The sequence below is a fragment of the Hippoglossus hippoglossus genome, chromosome 13, assembly GCF_009819705.1.
Source record: "Hippoglossus hippoglossus isolate fHipHip1 chromosome 13, fHipHip1.pri, whole genome shotgun sequence".
In the NCBI taxonomy this organism is placed as follows: domain Eukaryota; kingdom Metazoa; phylum Chordata; class Actinopteri; order Pleuronectiformes; family Pleuronectidae; genus Hippoglossus; species Hippoglossus hippoglossus.
Genome location: NC_047163.1, coordinates 25,119,121 through 25,139,895, shown reverse-complemented (window position 1 = coordinate 25,139,895; position 20,775 = coordinate 25,119,121). Strand labels below are relative to the sequence as shown.

The window sequence follows — 20,775 nt, the reverse complement described above, 5'->3', positions numbered from 1 at the left end:
ACAATCCTCTGCTGTCCACATCCCTCACATGTCTGGGGGTTGCCCGAAGAGCAGTTGGCAACTACATTACTAAATAAATAAAATTGTACACAATAGTGAAGAAAACAATCCAAACAAGGCCCATGAAGTATCAGAAATATATATTTAGAAGCCTGGGATGGAGCATGGACAGCTGTGCTGGGTACCTCTGCACCCGTGGCAACACACAAGATAAGATGTGTAATTGTCCAATTGTTGTAATACACAATGTACAAAATACAAAACTGCAGGTTGTGTCTTTCTCTTCCCAAGCCCCTTCTGTCACCTGTTCAACAATCCCCAGTACTACACCTCTCTCCATGATGTGTTTAATCCCTCCCACACCAGACTGCATCTTTATTTTGAACTGTCCCATCAGCCATGCCAGCTCCATACATAGGCACTGTGTCACTCTGTTTAGAAAAGCGACAATAAATAAAGTTATTACCTGTGCCACAGCAGTGTCCCCCCCCCCCCATGGCCACTTTCGATAAATAAAAGGTTGAGGCAAATACTTTAACTAGGTGAGGACAGCATCCACAGGGCACCATGTGTTACCACAACGTTGTCAAAGAGATGTTCTCATAATTATTTCACCACAGGAAATCAAACTGTTTAATTCTAACTAGGTTCCCCCACAAGAATCATTTACTTTGTTTGGTTCGTTTTTGTGGTTGTATTTCAGAGCCTCTGTATTGCTGAGTCATCTGTTTTGGACCAGCAACAGTAATGGAGGTGGAAGTCAGCATAGTTTTCCAATATTGTAATGGATAACAAACAAATGAATGCTTGCATGGGTTTTAATGGGAGTTATGATAAAGGACATTTGAAAAAAACTGCTGGAAATGAATGAAAAAGAAGCAGGATGAAAAGATCTCCTGTTCCTCCTTCAGTAAAATAATCTCTTTGGTTTTATTGAAGAACATGACCTTATATATTCTGATGTCAACCCTTCACTCCTTTGACAAAATGTCTTCAGCTGTTTGCTTGGGGAAGAACAGCAGCTTTCTGATTAAATCTACCTGATCAGACCCCAGGTTCTCATTGGATGTTGATAACCACAGATAATGATCACAACAGTCTCATACAGTTATGGATGTGTGTTGCTGCTCTTTATCTCTCCTGTGGCTCCGTCCTGATCTCAGGCCAGTCAGGTGCACCTGGCCTGAGAATTAAGGTGCTTAAAAGCTCCTGTGCCAGAATGTGAAGGGAGCACCTCCCAGCGTGAGGACTCTGCTTGTTACCTCCACCAAGCAGGTTGTGTTGTTATTCCTTATTATCCGTCTGTCTGTAGGCCAGATTACACAAAAACTACTAAACCGATTTACTTGACACTTGGTGGAAGGGTGGGCTGTGGGACAAGGAAGAACATTTACTTTTGGAGTGGATCAGGGGGCGGATCCGTGATTTTATTTTTCACTTACACTGTGAGAATTATTTTGTGTCTTTTCGTGTTCCCCTTTTTCAGTTTGTTTTAAAGGTTTTCTGCAGCTGATTTAAGACGTCAGTGTTGGTCAGTCACGTGCCGAAGTGTTCTCGAGCAAGATACTGAGCCCCAAATTGGCCCTTACAGCTGCTGGCAGTGTGTGAGTGATCTATGATAGAGAAAGTGCTGCGCATAGATGCACTGTATGAATGTGTGTGTGTGTGTGAAGGGCAAGACTGCACTTTAAAGTACTTTGAGTGGTCATCAAGACGAGAAAATAACATAAATACAGACCATTTACCATCATGGCATCTCACACAAGAAGGAATTTAAGTAATTCTTCTGTTTACTGTCACATTTATAACTGTATTCTATTTATTAAGAGGTCCATGCAGACATTATCATCTCCTCTACCAACTGGTTAAATATTTTCACTTTGTAACAGCTGGTAATGCAACAGACATTAACAACCCATTACTTAATATCACCTACAGGAGACAATAAATATTCTATTGTGCAGCATCTCCCCCATATTCACTAATTTCCACATTCCTCTTAAGGTCACACTGTCATCAAGGTCATTTTGTGTGTGTTTCTGTCATGGAGACAACACACATTCAGGCTTCCATTCACAATTTCATAGCATTTTACAAAATGACAAAAATATTTACACTGACCAGACCTCATTGACTGAGGTCTGATCCAATCATCTCAAAACACTGGTGCACTCAATTCATTCAATTCAAGGAATTTCATTTGAAGCACAAAAGAGATTATTCACAACCTTTTAAATGGACAACAAACTGTAGTCAAGATTTCCTTATGCTTATTTGTCACATATGGACTTTCTGTCTGGATGTGAAATGACACCTCAGGTGTTTGAAGATGACAGCCGGGGGTCAGAGCTCTTCACTTGCAGTCACGTCATCTAGTCTTCGGAGCAGGCCTGGGTGGTCGATTGTGCTGGTTGGGTCCAATGTATTTCAGTGCAGAGTACGTTGGCTTCTCGATCACTTCTAGACCCAAATAAGGCTGCAGGGCTCGGGGCACACGCACTGTTCCCTCCTGAGGGGAGATGGGGACAAGCGGAAAATGTTTAACAGTTTTGAAGATAAACTGTGAACGTCAAATAAGTAAAAGACAAGTGTTCATCCTTCTTTATCTTAAACTATAGTAAACAAATATTTCGAAATGTTGGACGTTCAGAGGTATAGGTATCCTTTATAGGCCAAACAAACATTCAGGTTTATAATTTTGATTCAAGTTTTTACTTATAAAGCTTTACATGCTCTAATGTTTCAAATATGCATTACTTTCCATCGTACTGTCAATTTGAAAATAATCATTAGTACTGCTTCTAGTTTATTCCTACAAAGCATATTGAAATGCTATATATTTTATTTTAAAAAAAATTAGGTGGCAACTCTTAATAACTCAGCTCTTGATGGTCTTGGTCCTACAAATGAAGTCTGATCGATTGAACTAACAACAACAGTCACTAGGGGGAGCTCCATAAACACCACACATTGCACACTAACTGCACACCAATAACACTGAGAAACACACAGAGAGGAAGCAGGATGAAGGTTGGGATTGTAAGGTCACAGTGACCTTGACCTTTGGCACAGAGGCATAACAATGTCATGTGAAATGTATTTAGTGTTTTTTCCTGTTCCAAAAAATTATTTTGAGCAGCACAAGGGATTCACATTCACCTCATTCCTGAACAGAACATTAATATCTGGTGTTTACTACTGGAGCCTTGAAATGACATCATTTTACTGCATGTTGCTGCTTTTTCAGAACAAAGTAAAGTGTTTTGGCGTCTTACTTTGGTCTGATGCGTTTCCAGGATCGCGATGATGGTTCGGGGGATGGCACATGCTGTAGCATTCACCTACAGAGGTAAAAACCCAAAGACATTATGGAAATATAGCTGGATTATAAAGTGAAACAGCAGTGGAGCCTCTCCTGCAGTCTTACTGTGTTGGCGTACTGCAGGCTGCCGTCCTCTCTCTCATACAGGATGTTGAGGCGTCTGCTCTGGTAGTCGGTGCAGTTGGATCCGCTGGAAATCTATAGACAAGAACTGCCATCAGAATCATCCGAAAAAATAAACCTCTTTCAATTCAGCTTTTTCTTAATACCTGGAAGTTAAAGACCTTCTTTTAGCTGCATGTGTAAAAACGCCAACTGCACAGCAGTAATATGTGTAATCCAATATACAATTGTACTATTTAATGTTATAATTACACAAAATCTGTGCAATATTACCTAACATGTCCAGGCAGCAACTGTCAATATGTGGAAGGTTTGAGAAAGTTTCTGTATCACAATAATGTGTGTGCCAAAATGAAAAGCAAGACGTTCTGTGACACTCACACATCCAGTGTATTAAATATTTGGGTGCAAATGTTATCTTCTATAAAGTTGAATAGAAAAAAATAATATAATATTATATCGTGCCTGTTTCAAAGTGGCAAAAGTCAAGTTTAACTTTATTTGTAGGAATGACAATGTGAGGGTGTGTCTTTGGGCGAACTTCAGATTATATGAGTTGTGGCTTAAAAGGGCAGCAAAAAGCTAAAGTCTCTTTAGACTGAAGGCAGGTTTGTGTGTCTGTTCATGCAGATCTTAGCACAAATCAACCCCTTTACATACAGAATATCATGATCAGCAGATTATCAGTTCAGTTATCATTTTACATATGTGACTTGTGATTTAGAAACAAGGGACAGTGAGTACTATAGGTAACAGTGATATGATGGGGCCCACCTCTCCGTAACTGTTCCTCCCTGGCATCCAGGCTTCTATGTCATACTTCCTGTAAGCAGGAGGACCCAGTTCCTGTGTCGGCATGTCCAGCACTCTGAGGGAAAACATATGGACAACTCACATAATGTATTCCACTATTAACATTTTATGTAAATCTAAATTGATGAATAAAATAATTGAATTACTGAGATTGTGTGTGTGTGTGTGTGTGTGTGTGTGTGTGTGTGTGTGTGTGTGTGTGTGTGTGTGTGTACTGACCTGTAGTGTAACTCCAGTGCAGAGAACATCTCTTTCTGCAAGGAGACAAACTCCTGCAGCAGCTGAGAGCTCTCCTCTCCTGTCTCATCTGCAGTCACTCCAAACATCTCTACCTGAAAACACAAAACATTCTAAAATCAAATCACCCAGTAAAATCAAAAGGCTCCTGTGTCTGTCTCGATGTGTAACTGTCCTTTCGACCTTGTTGAAGTGATGAACTCTGTAGAGGCCCCATGTCTCTCTGCCGGTGTCGGTCTCTGCTCTGTAGCAGGTGCTGCTGCACACCGACCTGCAGCGACAGATGACAGCTCCTGTCAGCTGCACTTACTTTAATATGAACACATATCCACTGCAAACTATGAGTGAAAGCTGCTCCTTACCTGACAGGCAGGTCCTTCCAGTTTACTGCATGATCCATGAAATAGCCTGAGGACAAGAGACACTCGTCAGATTATTACACACTGCAAATTGATGCATGTCCTTTTTGCTGAGGCACATTCGGACCTGTCAAGAAACACACATTTGACTATGACGGTAAAGCATAGATTTAAACTTGTTCTGCGCATCAATACTGGTTCTGATATCGAGTCTCGCTGCAAAGTCATAACTACTAGCTTCCTTAGCTTACTTTCTTCTCAGAGGCTTTTATTAGCTTTAAATGCTGATACCTCTTTTTCAGTATTGCAAGAGCATTATAGGAAAACAGAGAAAACATTTGATGAGAATAGTTGGATTCATAATTTGAGAATTTTGAGAAATGTAGAATTTAGATTCAACAAGACAAATGCAGAAACGAATGCATTATTACAATTCTGATGTCAAGACTAAAATCCCATTTTAAGATCAGTTACATTAACTATGGGATTTCAACATCATCAGAACCAGTACAAACACATGCAAAATTAACTATTTCACATACTCTTCTCCCCATTAAAAAGAGTAGAGCGTAACCAAACTTAATGAGCACATGTAGTTTAGGTCACATAGCATGAGACTAGCATAGCTCATGTTGCTCATAATACTATTGCTATGTAGATTAATAAAGATAGACCAATTAGTAAAAGCACAAACTTCACTTAAACAATGAGTCAAACACAGGGACTGATCAACTGAAAACTATGTAACTGGCCAACAATTAGTTTGTCAGTTACAATCTCTATAGTACAATTTTTTGTGCGACAGTATGACATGTTTATGGGAAGATGCGCTGTGAACCCTAATAAAACATATTTGCTTGTGTATGTAAAAGGCCCAGAAGTTTTCATCATCATTCTTCATTCAGACTACTAACACCTTAGAAGTTGGGTGGAGTGATGTTGAGAAATTTGTGAGTAGACCAAAACATGGCCGAGTTCTGAGTGTTTCAGGACGTTTTTTTTAAAATGAAAAATGACAACCAGAAGACACAGCATCTGTACTGTTCACTAGTACCAATATACAACCTTACTGGTCAGTGTTTTCCAATCTGTTACATGTGAGAGGGGCCTTCGTGCAAGTGCACCCATTACCACCACAGATTGAATACAGCAGAGGAACGCTGCTGGCCATTCATTGTTACAAGTAAACATCATTGTTGCATTAGTGCATTAACAATGAAGAACTGAGTTCAATTTCACCTGCTGTCCCAACCTCTCCAGTCCCAGCCAGGTTGAGATCCACGAACCGAGCCGGGTCCAGGGAGTAGACCTGAGAGCGGTGAGCATTGGGCTGCATCCCACAACCCTCCTGGAGGAGAGAACAGAGACATGAGTCAAAGTGAGGACAAGACTGTTACTGCCACTGGTAACCAGGGAAGGGAGCAGAGGAGCGGAGTAGTGTGAGTGAACTTAGGTAGGTAGATACATTGCTAATAAAACTAAAACTGTTTCACTTTTGATGTTTAATGTTTGAACATTTAATTCACATTTTTAGATTAGATCTCATGTTATCTTTTATCAAGTAAAATGTGTAAGGAGTTCTTCTACTCACAAACACTGCCCCCTTCAGCACGTCAGGTACAACCATGGGAATGAAGCCCTGTAGTCAAAAGGAACAGTCAAGCTTGGCTCTTCAATATATTACCAAAATACACATCCTATCCAAAATGTCCCCACATGCGCTCACCCGTTGCTGCAGTGTGTCGAGGGCGAAGTTTTGAAGAGCGATCTGAAGTCTGGCCCCTGCTCCCCTCAGATAATAGGACCTGTGGCCTGAAACGTGAGATAGATGCCTGCAGGAGAATAAAAGGAACAAAATATCATCATCAAATCAATGAGAGTAACCTAAATAGTAGCCAGAAGATTACATTTTACAGTATTTCTTTCAATCATATGAACTAAAGATTTAAAAGTATCTAATGACAAAGAACAGCCATTCTCACCTCTGCCTGATGAGACCCAACTCCTCGCCCAGTTCTACGTGGCCCCTTGGCTTGAAGTCAAACGCTACAACAAAGAGTGAGAGGATTATATCCATTGATGATTCAAAATCCATTCACCACCACATCTATAGCAGCACAGATCACGTCACTCACCAGGTTTCTCTCCGACCAGCTCCACCACCCTCGCCTGGCTCTCATCTCCAACTGGCTGAAAAAGGGAAAGGAAACTTTTACTAACAGATTTTCTTCACTCCAAATGTCTGCCCAGATGCTTTGGACAACCTGTGTGGGTGTGTGTATGTGTGCTAACCACGTCAGGGTGTGTTGTGTTGGGCAATCTGAGCGCTCGGCTGTAGTGCTCCTGATCCAGCTCAGTCTCTGCAGTGTAGAGCTGATTCAGCCTGCTGCGAATCTCTCGCCCCTTCTGCAGAGCCTGGGTGTACTCCTGAAGCTACAGGGTTGACAACAACAAATCAGAGTGAGTTACAGAGATTTAATCAGTAAATATCAAAGAGATGCAGCTCTGAGGTTAGAACTTACATTGGCAAGAGCTTTCTTGTCATTCTTCTTCTGTAGAGAAAAAAGTAAAGTGAAAATAGGGATTTGGGGTTGGAGAAAATGTTTATAAGATATCTATAATGTTATAAACAACCAACACAAACAGCATATTTTAGAAAACTGGTGATGGTGAGCCACTGCTGTAAAAACATTAACTGACCACTAGAGCTCTGACTGTGTCACTGATGTGTCTCTTCAGCTTCTCCAGCTCAGAGATCTCTGTCCTCACTGCCTGCAGCTCCTGCCACACACATACCTGTAATGTGGAGAGACACACATACACAAACACACAAACACACACACATAGGAGAATCCAGTAAAACAGTGGGCATGAAACTAAAAAAAGCATACAGTATATAAAGTTTACACAATAACTTTCCATGTTTCCGTGTGTTGCCCTTGTTTAAATGTATACGAGATAAGATCATTAATTATTGATTCATCGTTAATCATATTGAATCATTAATTAATCATATTATGGGGGAAATTTGCTGTTAGCAGCAAAGGGCTTAGTAAAAATAGACACTCAGTAAAAGAAAGAAGTAAAGATGCAATGTAAACACAAGGAAATATGTGCATTGTAAACCAAACATAAATCTATATATCGATATACTGCTCAAAAAATTAAGGGAACACTTAAATCACACATCAGATCTTGATGAACAAATTATTCATGTTAAAAATCTTTACTTATGTACGTTGTATAATTTGTTGAATCAAAATGACGTAACAATGTTCAATGGCAACCAAAATCATCAACCCATTGAGGGCTGGATTCAAAATCACACTGAAAATCCAAGTAAAAAATTGAAATCACAGGCTGATCCAACTTTTGTGAATTTCTCATAATGTGACTCAGTAGTGTGCGTCGCCCCCGCGTGCCTGTATGCTCCTGATGAGTCGGTGGATGGTGTCCTGGGCGATCTCCTCCCAGACCTGGATCAGAGCATCAGTGAGTTCCCGCACAGTCTGTGGAGGTACTTGGCACAACGGGTGCAACAATACATAACGTCTCATAGGTGCTCAATTGGATTTAGGTCATGGGAACGTGAGGGCCAGTCAATGGCATCAATGCCTTCGTCATCCAGGAACTGCCTGCACACTCTGGCCACATGAGGCCGGGAATTGTCCTGCACGAGGAGGAACCAGGGGACCACTGCACCACAATAAGGTCTGACAGTCTCTCAGAGGATTTCATCCCAGTACCTAACAGCAGTCAGGAAACCGTTGGCTAAGACATGGAGGTCTGTGCGACCCTCCAAGGATATGCCTCCCCAGACCATCACTGACCCACCGTCAAACCGGTCATGCTGGGTGATGTTACAGGAAGCATAACGTTCACCACAGCTTCTCCAGACTCTTTCTTGCCTGTCACATGTGCTCAGTGTGAATTGGCTCTCATCTGTAAAGAGAACGGGGCACCAATACCGGACCTGACAAGTCTGGTGTTCTCTGTCGAATGCCAATCAGGTGCTGGGCTGTGAGCTCAGGTCCCACTAGAGGACGTCGGGCCCTCATGCCACCTAATGCAGTCTGTTTCTGATAGTTTGGTCAGAAACGTGCACACCAGTAGCCTGCTGGAGGTCATTTTGTAGGGCTCTGGCAGAGCTCCTCCTGTTCCTCCTCGCACAAAAGGAGCAGATACCGGTCCTGCTGCTGGGTTGATGCCCTTCTATGGCCCTGTCCAGCTCTCCCCGTGTAGCAGCCGGTCTCCTGGTGTCTCCTCCATGCTCTTGAGACTGTACTGGGAGACACACAGTCCTTCTTGCGAGCGCAGGTATGGATGTGCCATCCTGGAAGAGCTGGACTACCTGTGCAACCTGATCAGGCTGCAGCTACCGCCTCATGCTACCAGTAGTGACAAGGACACTAGCAGAACACAAAACTCTCCATTGCACCTGTAGTCACTTTTTATTCAGAATCACGTGTGCTTCCTAACTGGACAGATTGGTGTCCCTGAAGTTTCACTGACTCAGTCTTGTACTGTTTTGCTTAAGTGTTCCCTTCATTTTTTTTTAGCAGTGTATGTCTAAACCTCAAGTGCAAGGACATGAAGTTGGACTTTTAATTATATAATGTCAGGGGATATCTTGTGTCCAGCAGTTAATGTTTACATGTTCATTGATTGAGGATTTCGTTTAACAAGGTGACACGACTACATCTTATAAAATCTTAACATTAGTATTAGTTTGAGTACTCTTCATGCCCATTCATCTCAGCACATGAAGCAGACTTTAGTACAACAGATCCAGCTGCCATCTCCACAAACATGAACAGAAGACGGAGTTGTTTCGTGTCACGAAGGTAAACACTTACAATCTTCCTGACATCGTCCGGCCGCAGGTCGCCCTTCCTGCGCTCCACATTAGCGATGACTTTGTCGGTCTCCTCACACACCTCCCTCATGTCCAGCTCGGGCTTGTCGCTGTACCCTTCACGGACATGGTCGTACAGGCTGCTCCGGCCGCCGTGACAGAGGCGCTGCGGGACGAACAGGCGTGTCCTCCGCCCCGCAGCCTGTCTACACACCGGCTTCAACACGCTGAGTGCGGCGCCTCCGACTCTCGCTACCACACCGATGCACGTCGCCATGTTTGTCCGGCGGTGACTGTTGCATTTACTGAGTGTAGGAATAATGGCTTCGATGGAAACTCCTGCTCAATCTTACACTGCATGCACCTAAACAGGTTCGCGTTTGAATTAATGGAAGAAATGTTGTGAATATTGAACCCTCGTATTTTTGGCCTTTTATTAGAATAGGGGTAGGACACGAAAAGCATGTTCCTTGTTCCTACTCCTTTTCGGACAGAATAAGAAATATGAATCTATGTTACTGCATATTTATGTTTTTCCACTACTTATGTTGATGATTTTTATTTTGTAATTTTTGTCCCAAAAAATAGTTTTGCTTTTACCTTTTGATGTTCGAACTAAACTCAACTATTATTTTCTTGTTTGCTCCTGAAAGCAGGGAGCACTGTGTAGAGCATATTTTCATTGAACGCAACACAAATGCGGAAGTTGTTTGTTAAAAATAAAACAATACGACAAAACGTTTAGAATATTATTTTAAAATCATAACTATATTTTATTCCACATTTGAGATAAATTAAAAATCTTGTAATTTTACCAGTAACAAAAACAAACCATCTCCGCTCCGAACTGACGTCACGAGTCAAAGGTCAGCCAATCAGAAGAGCGGAAGTTGAACGTTGCGGTAATCCGGTTCAGACATGACAAGTGCGGCCGATTGAAGCTGAGCCCAACTCCCGGTGCTCCGTTAAACCTGACCCCCCCGCACCGTCCCACCGCCGAGCCGGACCCGTGTGCCCCCTGCCATGGTGGACTGAGAGCTGCGAGGCCGAGAACCGTGACCGTCGGAGGGGAAGTGGAGCTCCTTTGTGAGCGAGTTTGCTCCTTGGGTTGGCAGTGATGTTGTGCACGGGGCTGCCGGAGCAGCAGCAGCAGCAGCAGCAGCAGCGAGGAGCCTGACGCGTCCCCACCGTAGGCCGCCGGGACGAGCACTTTCCCCCGAATGAGCCCGGGGGGTAAAGACGACCGAATGGGAGCCAGGGAAGCCCCCAGAAACTTGTGCTAATAAGCGGCCACTTGGATAGAGCGAGAGCCCGCTCCTCCACACTGCCTCACCGATTCCTGCCGAGAGGGAGACCCACAGCTTTCACGGTGGAAACTAGAAGGAGAGCGAAGGTAATGAAAGCTAAAAACAAAATCCACAATCTGATCCGGTAGAGTGATGCTACAACACCGGCCTGCTGTGTGTTTATATGGGTTTATTATGACCAGTCTTTGTTCAGGTGGTTGGAATGGAAACATATTGTGGTAACAGGGTGTGGTAAATATGTTGCTAACTTATCCGAGCAATAAGCTGTACATGACCCTAGCATGAAGTTTAGCTGTAAAGCAACATTTGTCTCATTATCTGGCTCATGACTGGTCCAGGCCTCTATCTATCGTGTGTGTGTGTGTGTGTGTGTGTGTGTGTGTGTGTGTGTGTGTGTGTGTGTGTGTGTGTGTGTGTGTGTGTGTGTGTGTGCTTCACTTATACATGCATGTATTTATATGTCTTTGCTGTGTGTGTGTCTCTGTCTCAGATGAATGCTGTGCGGGGGGGCACAGTCACCTGGCGTCCCCAGCCGTGGCAGGACGGGGACGGGGGAGGAGGGGAGCCTCTGTCCGACAGCGACTCAGAGGAGGAGGACTTCCCCGATGACAGCACCACCCCGCTGGGCGACTACATCACACATGGTGAGACAGAAGATGTTGGGACTGTTATTATGACTCATTTCTGTTCTCCTGACCTCCCTACCACGTTTAATCTGCCTTTATTTGGTCTATCTTTCTTTCTTCCCTCCCTCCTGTCCTCCCCCCTCATCTCTGGTGTTTTTAGGACTGAAGCAGCTCCTGGATGCTCAGCAGCTGTGTGATGTTACTCTGCTTGTTGAGGGGAAGAAGTTCATGTGTCACAGGTATTGTTATAAAAACATTAAATTTGTAAACTCCCTGAAGGCAGTCAATGTAGTTCTGGTAGTTTAAAGGTGACCGGGTCAGAGATATCCTAGCTAGTGATAGCTAGCGGATTCAAACACGTTGATCCAAGGGTCATTTAACCATTTATTTAGGTCACAATAGATGGATGGATCGTTGGGTGGATGCTTTTTATAGATTATGCCTCCACCAAGTCATCAGAGCATCTAGAGGAACACATGTATCTCATATATATCACCACCAACTGTTATTAGCTATTAGGAATGGTGTTCTTAAACAAAGGGATTTGGCTGAATACACCCATACCTTAAATACCCCCCCCTCACAACTCCTCCCCTTTCACAGACAGGTAAACCCCTCTTCCAGCCCTGGGCCTCGATTCTGGCTTGACATTCTTTTGACAATTGTTAAACAAATGACTGCAATATCCTGTATAGCAGTATTGTAATCGGCTCACTTTACAGATGTACTGAGAGGAACATTCAAGCCATGGGTTGCAGCTAACATATATTTTTGCACTAATATTGAATTCATAGCCATTCATAGATTTTTAGTGTGGGGTAAAAAATTGTAAGATGAACAAATAATGATGTATTCTGAATTCAAGTAGCTGGAGCTGTCATGTCTTTGATCAATGTGCAGTCCAAAGAACTTTATTTCAGTAGAGCATATACCTCTGCCAAGGTCTCCTTAAAGTCAATCAAGCTGCATTAAATATCACACACTGGAACATATCAGTGCCCTAAGTGTGTCATATTTTTAATTATTCAAGATCCATAAATAATTCCCTTGGAAATTAGTGCAAATGTAAAAAACCCTATCTTGCAATTTTAAAGAAAGTAAAAAAAATATTCCTGGATCCACCCCATGATCAGAATCCTCAGTTTCTTGTGTGTTAAAGACAGGGCAGATCTAATGTGAAGTGGTAGGTTGTTCCACAGGTTTGGGGCGGCTACTGCGAAGGTGCGATCTCCTCTGGTTACTAGCCTTGTCTGAGGTTTGTCAAGGAGCAGTTGAGTGGCTGATCTCAGTTCCCTAACTGGAGTGTGCATAAAGAGAAGTTCGGATAAGTAAGACGGTGCCAGTCCGTTAAGAGATTTAAAAGTTAAAAGTAAGATTTTAAAAACGATCCTGTGACAAACAGGAAGCCAGTGTAGGAGGCGCAACATGGGTGTGATATGGTCGGTCTCTTTTTTCCTAGTCAGTAGGCGAGCAGCAGCATTTTGGACTAGCTGCAGGCGTTTAATGGAGGATTTGTCTAAGCCTACATACAGGGAATTATGAATACATGGATAACTCTCTCTAGGTCTTTTTGTGGGAGGTAGTCCTTTACCTTGGCTATTTGTCGCAGTTGAAAAAAGCTACCTCTGACTACTGAGGAAATTTGCTTTTCAAAATTAAAAGCCCTGTCAAAAAGAACACCAAGACTCTTTACAGTGGAGTGAGTATTTGGAGCCAAAGGCCCAAGATTGTCCACATCTTGCAGTTCTGATTGTCCAAATATGATAACCTCAGTCTTATTGTTGTTTAATTTGAGGAAGTTTGAATCCATCCATGATTTTATGTCATTTAAGCAGTCAAGCAGGGGCTGCAGTGATGTCTTAGTTTTATGGTTCAGAGGCAAGTATATTTGAATGTCGTCTGCAAAGCAGTGAAAGGAGACATTATATTTTTCAAAAATTGATGCTAGGGGCAGCATATATAGGGAGAAAAGGACAGGGCCTAGAACGGATCCTTGAGGTACCCCACATGTAAGTGGGGCCTTCCCAGAGTAGTCGCCCAGGTGGACAGAGAAACTCCTATCTGTTAAGTAAGACTCAAACCACCGGAGTGCTGTCCCTTTTAATCCCTACAAAGTTTTCCAGGCGTGATATTAGGATTGCGTGATCGACCGTGTCGAAAGCGGCCGTCAGGTCTAGGAGCACTAGGACAGCAGAATCTCCTGAATCAACAGTTAAAATCAAATCGTTAAAAACTCTTAAAAGAGCTGTTTCGGTACTGTGATGCGGTTTGAAACCTGACTGGAACTTTTCATATACATTATTGTTGATAAGAAATGTCTGCAACTGGGTGAGAACTATCTTCTCTAGGATTTTGGACAGGAAGGGAAGCTTAGAAATGGGCCTGAAATTAGAGAGAACAGAGGGATCAAGGTTTTCTTTCTTTAACAAGGGCTGTACAACAGCATGTTTAAAGGCAGCTGGGACACTACCAGAGAGAAGACAGGTATTAATCAATGACATAATACATGGGCCAACAGTGTCGAAGACTTCTTTAAGAAGACTGGCGGGGATGCTGTCGGAAGGGCAATTTGTGGGTCGCTGATGGTGAACCACCTCGGATAGGAAGGATATTGATATGGGCTTGAATTGACCAAAGACAGCTGGGAGCATGGGAGGGATAGGGGGTTGATGGTCAGTGGACATAGTTAAGGATGATCTAAGAAGCGAAATTTTTTCAACAAAGAATTTAAGAAAGGAATCACAGAGGACAGGTGTAGGCAGAATAGGAGTACGACTACCGGGGTTTATGATATTATTAAAAATATTAAAAAGAACCTGAGGCCTGTGATAGTTATTGGAGACCAGGTTAGATATAAACGTAGTTTTTGCTGATTTTACTGCTTTATGGTAATCAGATAGACGGCTCTGTAAGATTTCATACGATACTCTGAGTTTGTCCTTTTTCCACCTTCTCTCTGCTTGCCGACATGCACGTCTGAGACAATAATGAAAACGTAACTTCAGATAAAGATGCTATGATACAGGCCAGTTCTGCTCTTGAGGAAATCCATGTGCAGCTTTTCGAAAGAGGGAAGATATCAAAGAGGGAACATGACAGAGGTTTACTGGTTTGAAGTTAGCTGCTTCTCCTTCACCCAAACAGAACAGTAGTTTCTGTAGACCTGTGTTCTCTGTCTTCTACAGAAACGTCTATCTTCTTTATCTTCTGTATTCCTCTCTTTTTCCTTCCAACCTTCTCTCTGCTCAGAGTCCTCTTAGCAGCCGTGAGCCCCTACTTCAGGGCCATGTTCACCAGTCCCCTGGTGGAGTCTCGCCTAACAGAGATCCGTCTGGAGGAAGTGACGCCGTCTGTCATGGAGACCGTCATCCAGTTTGTGTACACTGGCGAGGCGGGGCTCTCTCTGGACACAGCTGAGGATCTGTTTGTGGCCGCCAACCGGCTGCAGGTCATGCCTCTTCAGGACCTGTGCTCCAGGTGAAGTCACTGTGTGAAAGTGACAGATGAAGTTTATATTGATTGAGACTTTACAGATCAATCAGTTATATATTTACTAGGGCTGTAAAAATTAACGCGTTAACGCGGGATGATTTTTGGAATTAACGCATTCATTTTTTTAACGCATTAAATGCATGCGCAGAATGACCCACTCCATGTACCCATACCCGCCCCCACTCACTTGCTCAGAGCGACACACGCAGTGAGATCTGAGCTCGTTCACGTGAAGCAGCCGGTCAGTGACTTTGTAGAAGAACAGTGAAACACAGAGTTTCTCTGGTCTCAGCTGCTCAGAGATCAGCAACGCGGCGTCATGTTCAGAGCAGAAGCTGCAGCTGGTTTGTACCGAGCTGGAGTTTATGTGTCCTCCTCCACTCTGCTCTCACTGGAACACTCACTAGTTATCAGGACCTTATCAGTACATGAAGTAACTTGGTGTTTGTTTGATTGGCTCCAGACTTTATGAGGCTGCATTTAAACATCATGAAAATGACTCGTCAACATGTTGTGCTCAGTACAACACGAGACGTGACGCTCACAGTCAGGACTCAGTGTTAAAATGAGAGGAGCAACACGCAGACATGATCCGACACCATCGATTCATAACCAAACACATGACTGTACGTTTGTCACCTAAATCATCCCAATACAAAATGAACTATGAACGTGAACTAGTTCATTTTCATCTGCATGAACTGAACTTGGAACTCGTTCTTTTTAAGTGTGAACTGGCTCAACTCTGCTTCTACAGATGGGCTCAGATTCAGATTTCAAATTCACATTTAATTGTGTAAAGGTTTGGTTGTTGTTTGATTTTAAAAAAGAAAAAAGTTTTATTCAACCATCCTATATTTGCTAAAAATAAAATAAAAAAGAGCAAAGGCTAAGATGCCCCAATTGTTTAGGATAAAGGTTTCTTTGAGTTTGATTTAAAAAAACTAAAAAACTTTGGACTTGTCATCAATAAAAAGACAAATGTTAAATGTATATATCCGCCTTCTGTCATTTATCTTTCCGTTCCCACAACAATATACATAGAAAATGGGGATTTTTCAGGCATTTAGAAATGGTGATTAATCGTGAACAGCTACCCTGTGATTCATCAGATTCAAAATTTTAATTTGTTTGACAGCCATAATATTTACTTTAACTTTCCTTTGTTTTTGCCCTCCCCTTTTCCCCCCTCTTCTGTCTTTTCACCTGTCTTTCTCTCCTGTCATTTCTCTCCACTCTTCTCTCTCCAGGTTTCTATTTGAGCACCTCTCAGTAGATAACTGTCTGGGTATGTACTCTCTGGCTCGCTCTCATCACGACCAGCTGCTGCTGCGTGCCTCCCTGCGGCTGGTAGCCCAGCACTTTCCCCGGGTGGCCCGGCAGAAAGACTTCCTGCTACTTGACCACGGCACCTTAGGCAGCCTACTGAGCTCAGACCGTTTGGGAGTGGACTCAGAGGCAGAGGTCTACGATGCGGCGCGCCGCTGGGCAGAGCACCAGCCCTTGGACAGGTATGCCCACATGCCTGCCCTGCTTCACCACCTGCGGCCTGGGCTGCTTTCCCAGGAAGAGAGCCGAAGACTGAGCCAGGAGTTGGGGCCTGCCGCAGCTGGTGAAGGCCTCGGGGGGCCTCTGAGACCGAGGGAGGGAATGTTTGAAAAGAAGATTGTCTGTGTGGACCTGACGCCTCGGGAGGACGAGAATTTAGCTGCGAGAGACTACACAGTGGACTGCTTTGATCCTCGGACAGGAAAGTGGGAAAAATTAGCAGCGCTGGGATCTCTTGTCAGTCCTGGCTGCACTGCTGTAGGTGACAGGCTGTTTGTAGCTGGTGGGATCCTGCGGACAGGTTCTGTGTCTGCAGCAGTGCATGAATATGATGCAGTGTTGGACCACTGGATCGAGCGGCCTTCGATGGTCCAGCCCAGGGCCATGCTCGGTCTGCTGGGCTGTGGAGAGTCACTCTATGCCTTAGGTGGCAGTAACCGCTCGGCCCTGCTAGACTCCAGCGAGACCCTGGAGCTGTCAACACTACAGTGGGCTCCGGGGCCCCGGCTACCGCTCCCGCTGCGTGCCTTTGCCTGCGCAGCTTTACGTGGACGACTGTACCTTCTGGGTGGAACCACACTCGAACAGAACCGAGCTGTGGTCCACTCTGGCGTGCTCATTTATCACACCCTAACCGACTGCTGGACACGTGTGGCACTGGACTCTGGAGCCACCTGCCTTGCTGGAGGAGTAGCCGTGCGAGGAGGGGTCTGTGCTATTGGGGGATACATGAGGGATACCACAAAGTTCCTTGATGGAAACTACACTAACTTGGAGACTTTAGACGCCACTGGGCGTGTTCTGTTTTTCAGAGAGGGCAGGGGGTCTGGTGTAGAGAGGGAGGTGACAGGGGGAGGGGTGATGGTGACTGCAGAGCAGCGCGGGGCTGCAGGTGGTGGAAGCGACCGAGCCCCAAGCCCTGTGGTATTTCCCGGGCTCCCTCGGCGGATAGCAGCCGGGGGTGTGGCCAGGTGGAAAAGGAGGATTTATGTGCTGGGTGGGGAAAACGGCTCACGGTTCTATGACAGTGTGTACTGCTGGAAGCCTGGTTGGCGCAGCTGGGTCCAGAGACGTGAAAAGCTTCCTGGGGATACTGGAGGAGTGAGCCAGTTTGGGTGCACCACTCTAAAATTCCCTAAGAAACACATCCTGTCCAGACTGAGACTAGCCAAAGAAAACTGCAAGAAGGCTGCTGACTAGCTTGACTGGGCCCATTCTGACTGAAGTGGAGGCAGCCATTCATGCGACACACAGATGAGGTTCAGGCTGAGTTCTGAATGAGCTCCTCCTTGACCCCATGAAATGTTGCGATAAGTCATGAGGAAGAGACCATTTTATACAGTTGGCATGCAGCCACAGAGCTGGATATAAATGGAGTGGATGCAGACAGATCTTGTGAAATTTAATATGGATCGTCAAATGTACAGGCAGACAGCAAGTGGAGCCAGAAACAGGTTTTAAAGAACAGACAACAAGCACCTGAATGTAACGTAAACCACTCGCTGTCAGAACAGTCAAGTCCTCTGAGAGAGAATAGGGCCTTTTAATTGTATTCTCACATTTTTATGTTTTTTGTTGGAGAATCCTTTCAATGCTGTTTTTTTATTCAGCTGTTCAGACACAGACAAGGATACCTGCACATTTCAGACAAGGCTACGTTTCACTGATTCTAAACTTAAAGTAAAAAATGTAGTGCCCTAAACAAAAACCTAGGCACCCTCCATTCTGCTTGTTTGAAGCTCATTTGGGCTGAACTTGGTAGAAATGGAACCGGGGCTGCCCTGAACATCATGTTGCAAAGCACTGATAGAAGCAGCTTCAGTGTACGAACTAAAGACGTCTTAAATCTTTCTTCACCTGTCACAGCCTCTTTTCCTCTTCTTCTGAACTGCTCAACTGTCACTGCTGTTTAGTCTCCTATGTTTTCTCCCTGAATCATTTCCCCTCCCTTTATAATTCTTCATAAACTTTAATAATTTTTTTTTTACTACAATCAAGGGCTACACAAAAAGTTCACTTGAGGAAACGCATCACATGAAACACATTATTACGCTAACATGTTTTGTTTTCACCTTGCGAATTAACACATCATCAGGTTTAATATGAAATTGCCAAAATTGAAGCCACCATAAACTATGAATCACTGATTAACATAACACATTTATCTCTGAATCTAATAACCAGGGAATAGGGGGACTTCCTATCCTGTCTGTCTTTGGCTCACATTTCAAACCCCCCTTTAGACAAGACTGAGCTGCTTCTCATCTCAGGAAAAGTCTGTCCATTTTCTTAGTATCTCAGCACAAGACATCAGTCTAATCCTTTATAAGCAGAAAGCCTCAGTGCTTGGTACAAGTTGTACTTCTCATAGGCTCAGTCTAACCCCTGCATGCTCAGCACAGGTCCAACACCGGTTTTAATTTGACTGAAACAATCCTGTTAGTTTATTGTTGACTTGTCAAGTCTAAAGAAGTGAAACGGCCTTTGTGAGAAATGTGCATATATGGTTGGATGATAGGGGGGAAAAAATCACAGGATAAAAGGAACACCGTCTTCCACCATCAACATAATAATGTAAAGATGGAGAACCATGTGTGGATGTGAGCTTGATGGCAATGCAAAGTTGTGAAAAAATGTTGACACGAGAAAGAAATCATGGTAGCTGTATTTTTTGTTTTGACGGCAAATGAGGGCACATTCACAGTATTTAACAATTCCACTGGACATTGGAAACTATGTGGGAGTTTGTCATGAGGCCATCTGTCAAAATGACGGGTGATGTTTGTGTCTGAACTATCGCTCTGTCCAGCGTCTTTCTGAAACATGACACCATGTGACCGCCAGTCAAATCCAACTGACCTGTTCCTTCCAGCTGCTCCAGCCATAGGACTTGTGAATGCGTTTGGCACAGAGGTTATGACTCATCTGAACACACTATCATTTGCACATTATTTATTGAAATGTATTGTAAAGTTTTTTTAGTTTTATTTTGTTGTTACTTTTTTAAGGGGGACTTTAGCTCTGACTGCAGTGTAAAGGCTCCGTTGTGCTGTACGATGGCTCTGTACTATGTGTTTAGATAAACCTGTCACACAGGAGCACATGTGTGTAGATCTCAAATCCACTTAAAAGGACTTCATCATTGGGCCACATACTAGTTTCAGACGTAACTTTAGATTAGAGACCATTGGTACAGTAAAGATATGCTTATTTATTTCAAGTTTACTAAAGCATTAAATCACTGGTAGCCTGAAATAGGTGAAAATCAATGATTTAGTTTTTTTTTTTTTTAAAAGCTAAATTTATGTAATAGATTAAAATTAGACTGATCACATTTGTCTCATAACTCTGCTTCTAACTGCTTTCCACTCGGTTATCAACCAACCAACCGGACACTACATTTTAAGTTTCAGTCAAACCATCCTCCCATTTAAAATCTCCAGCCACAGAAGTTATTTCCAGTGAGCTTTAAAACATTGTGACCTAGGCTGGATCTCATTTTAAGTCTGATTTCATACACACTACATGATACATGACATACTCAAGTTAATTCCATTATGTGTATTTAATACATCATACACTATTCCAGGACATCGTTTTTCTCACCCAACCCATGCTCTTGAACAGAGACAACGATTTATTTACTATTTCCATGAATAGAAAGAGGGACTGTGAGGGAATTTGTTTGCTTTGTGATTTTATGTATCTCCACACAGCAAATTGGAAACACTAGTTCTATGATGTGAATTTTGCTCCTTTCACAAAAAGTCCATATTTTTGTATCAGCCCCAGCTAAGGCCAGACTAGATGGACCATGGGAAGACTGTGTGCTTGTGTAACTCTTTACAAAACCAGTTCAGACCATATACATGTGTAAATTGTACAATAAATGTTCTGGGAATGGAGAGAGAATTAAAACCCGAGCATTAAACTGATTTTCAGCAAGAATTGCCACAACTGGGAAAGAAGATGTTTTGGGATCAAGACATTTAACATTGTAACACTTCATACCTGATAATTTTTTATTAAAGAAGTGTTCTCTAGTCAAAGTGATTTTTTGGTCATGAATTGCAACCCTGTCTTTCTAAATATC

At 43.3% G+C, this 20,775-nt stretch overlaps 2 protein-coding genes and 1 long non-coding RNA gene across 4 annotated transcripts; 1 reads left to right on the top strand and 2 right to left on the bottom strand.

The window, feature by feature from the left end:
- Window positions 1-1,752: 1,752 nt before the first annotated feature.
- Window positions 1,753-10,014, bottom strand: sars2 (seryl-tRNA synthetase 2, mitochondrial). Its single transcript, XM_034603909.1, has 16 exons — window positions 9,711-10,014; window positions 7,555-7,650; window positions 7,377-7,406; window positions 7,147-7,287; window positions 6,990-7,044; window positions 6,837-6,900; window positions 6,581-6,686; window positions 6,446-6,493; window positions 6,094-6,202; window positions 4,858-4,903; window positions 4,679-4,766; window positions 4,478-4,590; window positions 4,220-4,313; window positions 3,428-3,520; window positions 3,276-3,341; window positions 1,753-2,509 (listed from the first exon to the last, which is right to left on the bottom strand). Exons 1-16 carry the CDS (start codon window positions 9,984-9,986, stop codon window positions 2,369-2,371), a joined length of 1,566 nt encoding a protein of 521 aa, XP_034459800.1. The 5' UTR covers window positions 9,987-10,014; the 3' UTR covers window positions 1,753-2,368.
- Window positions 10,015-10,566: 552 nt separating this feature from the next.
- On the top strand, window positions 10,567-18,712 carry si:dkey-260j18.2 (uncharacterized protein LOC325231 homolog). 2 transcript variants are annotated; one of them, XM_034603907.1, is made up of 5 exons: window positions 10,569-11,102; window positions 11,507-11,660; window positions 11,803-11,881; window positions 14,892-15,119; window positions 16,385-18,712. In XM_034603907.1, the coding sequence occupies exons 2-5, from the start codon at window positions 11,507-11,509 to the stop codon at window positions 17,880-17,882; spliced, it is 1,959 nt and encodes a 652-aa protein (XP_034459798.1). In that variant the 5' UTR covers window positions 10,569-11,102; the 3' UTR covers window positions 17,883-18,712. The 2 variants fall into 2 exon arrangements, with proteins under 2 accessions (XP_034459799.1, XP_034459798.1); XM_034603908.1 differs by lacking the exon at window positions 14,892-15,119 and having other exon boundaries at window positions 10,567-11,102; window positions 16,385-18,660.
- A 952-nt stretch (window positions 18,713-19,664) lies between these two features.
- Window positions 19,665-19,886, bottom strand: LOC117772632. The gene is made up of 2 exons (XR_004615812.1): window positions 19,768-19,886; window positions 19,665-19,731 (listed from the first exon to the last, which is right to left on the bottom strand). It is a non-coding gene; the product is annotated as an uncharacterized LOC117772632 (long non-coding RNA).
- Between the last annotated feature and the right edge of the window lie 889 nt (window positions 19,887-20,775).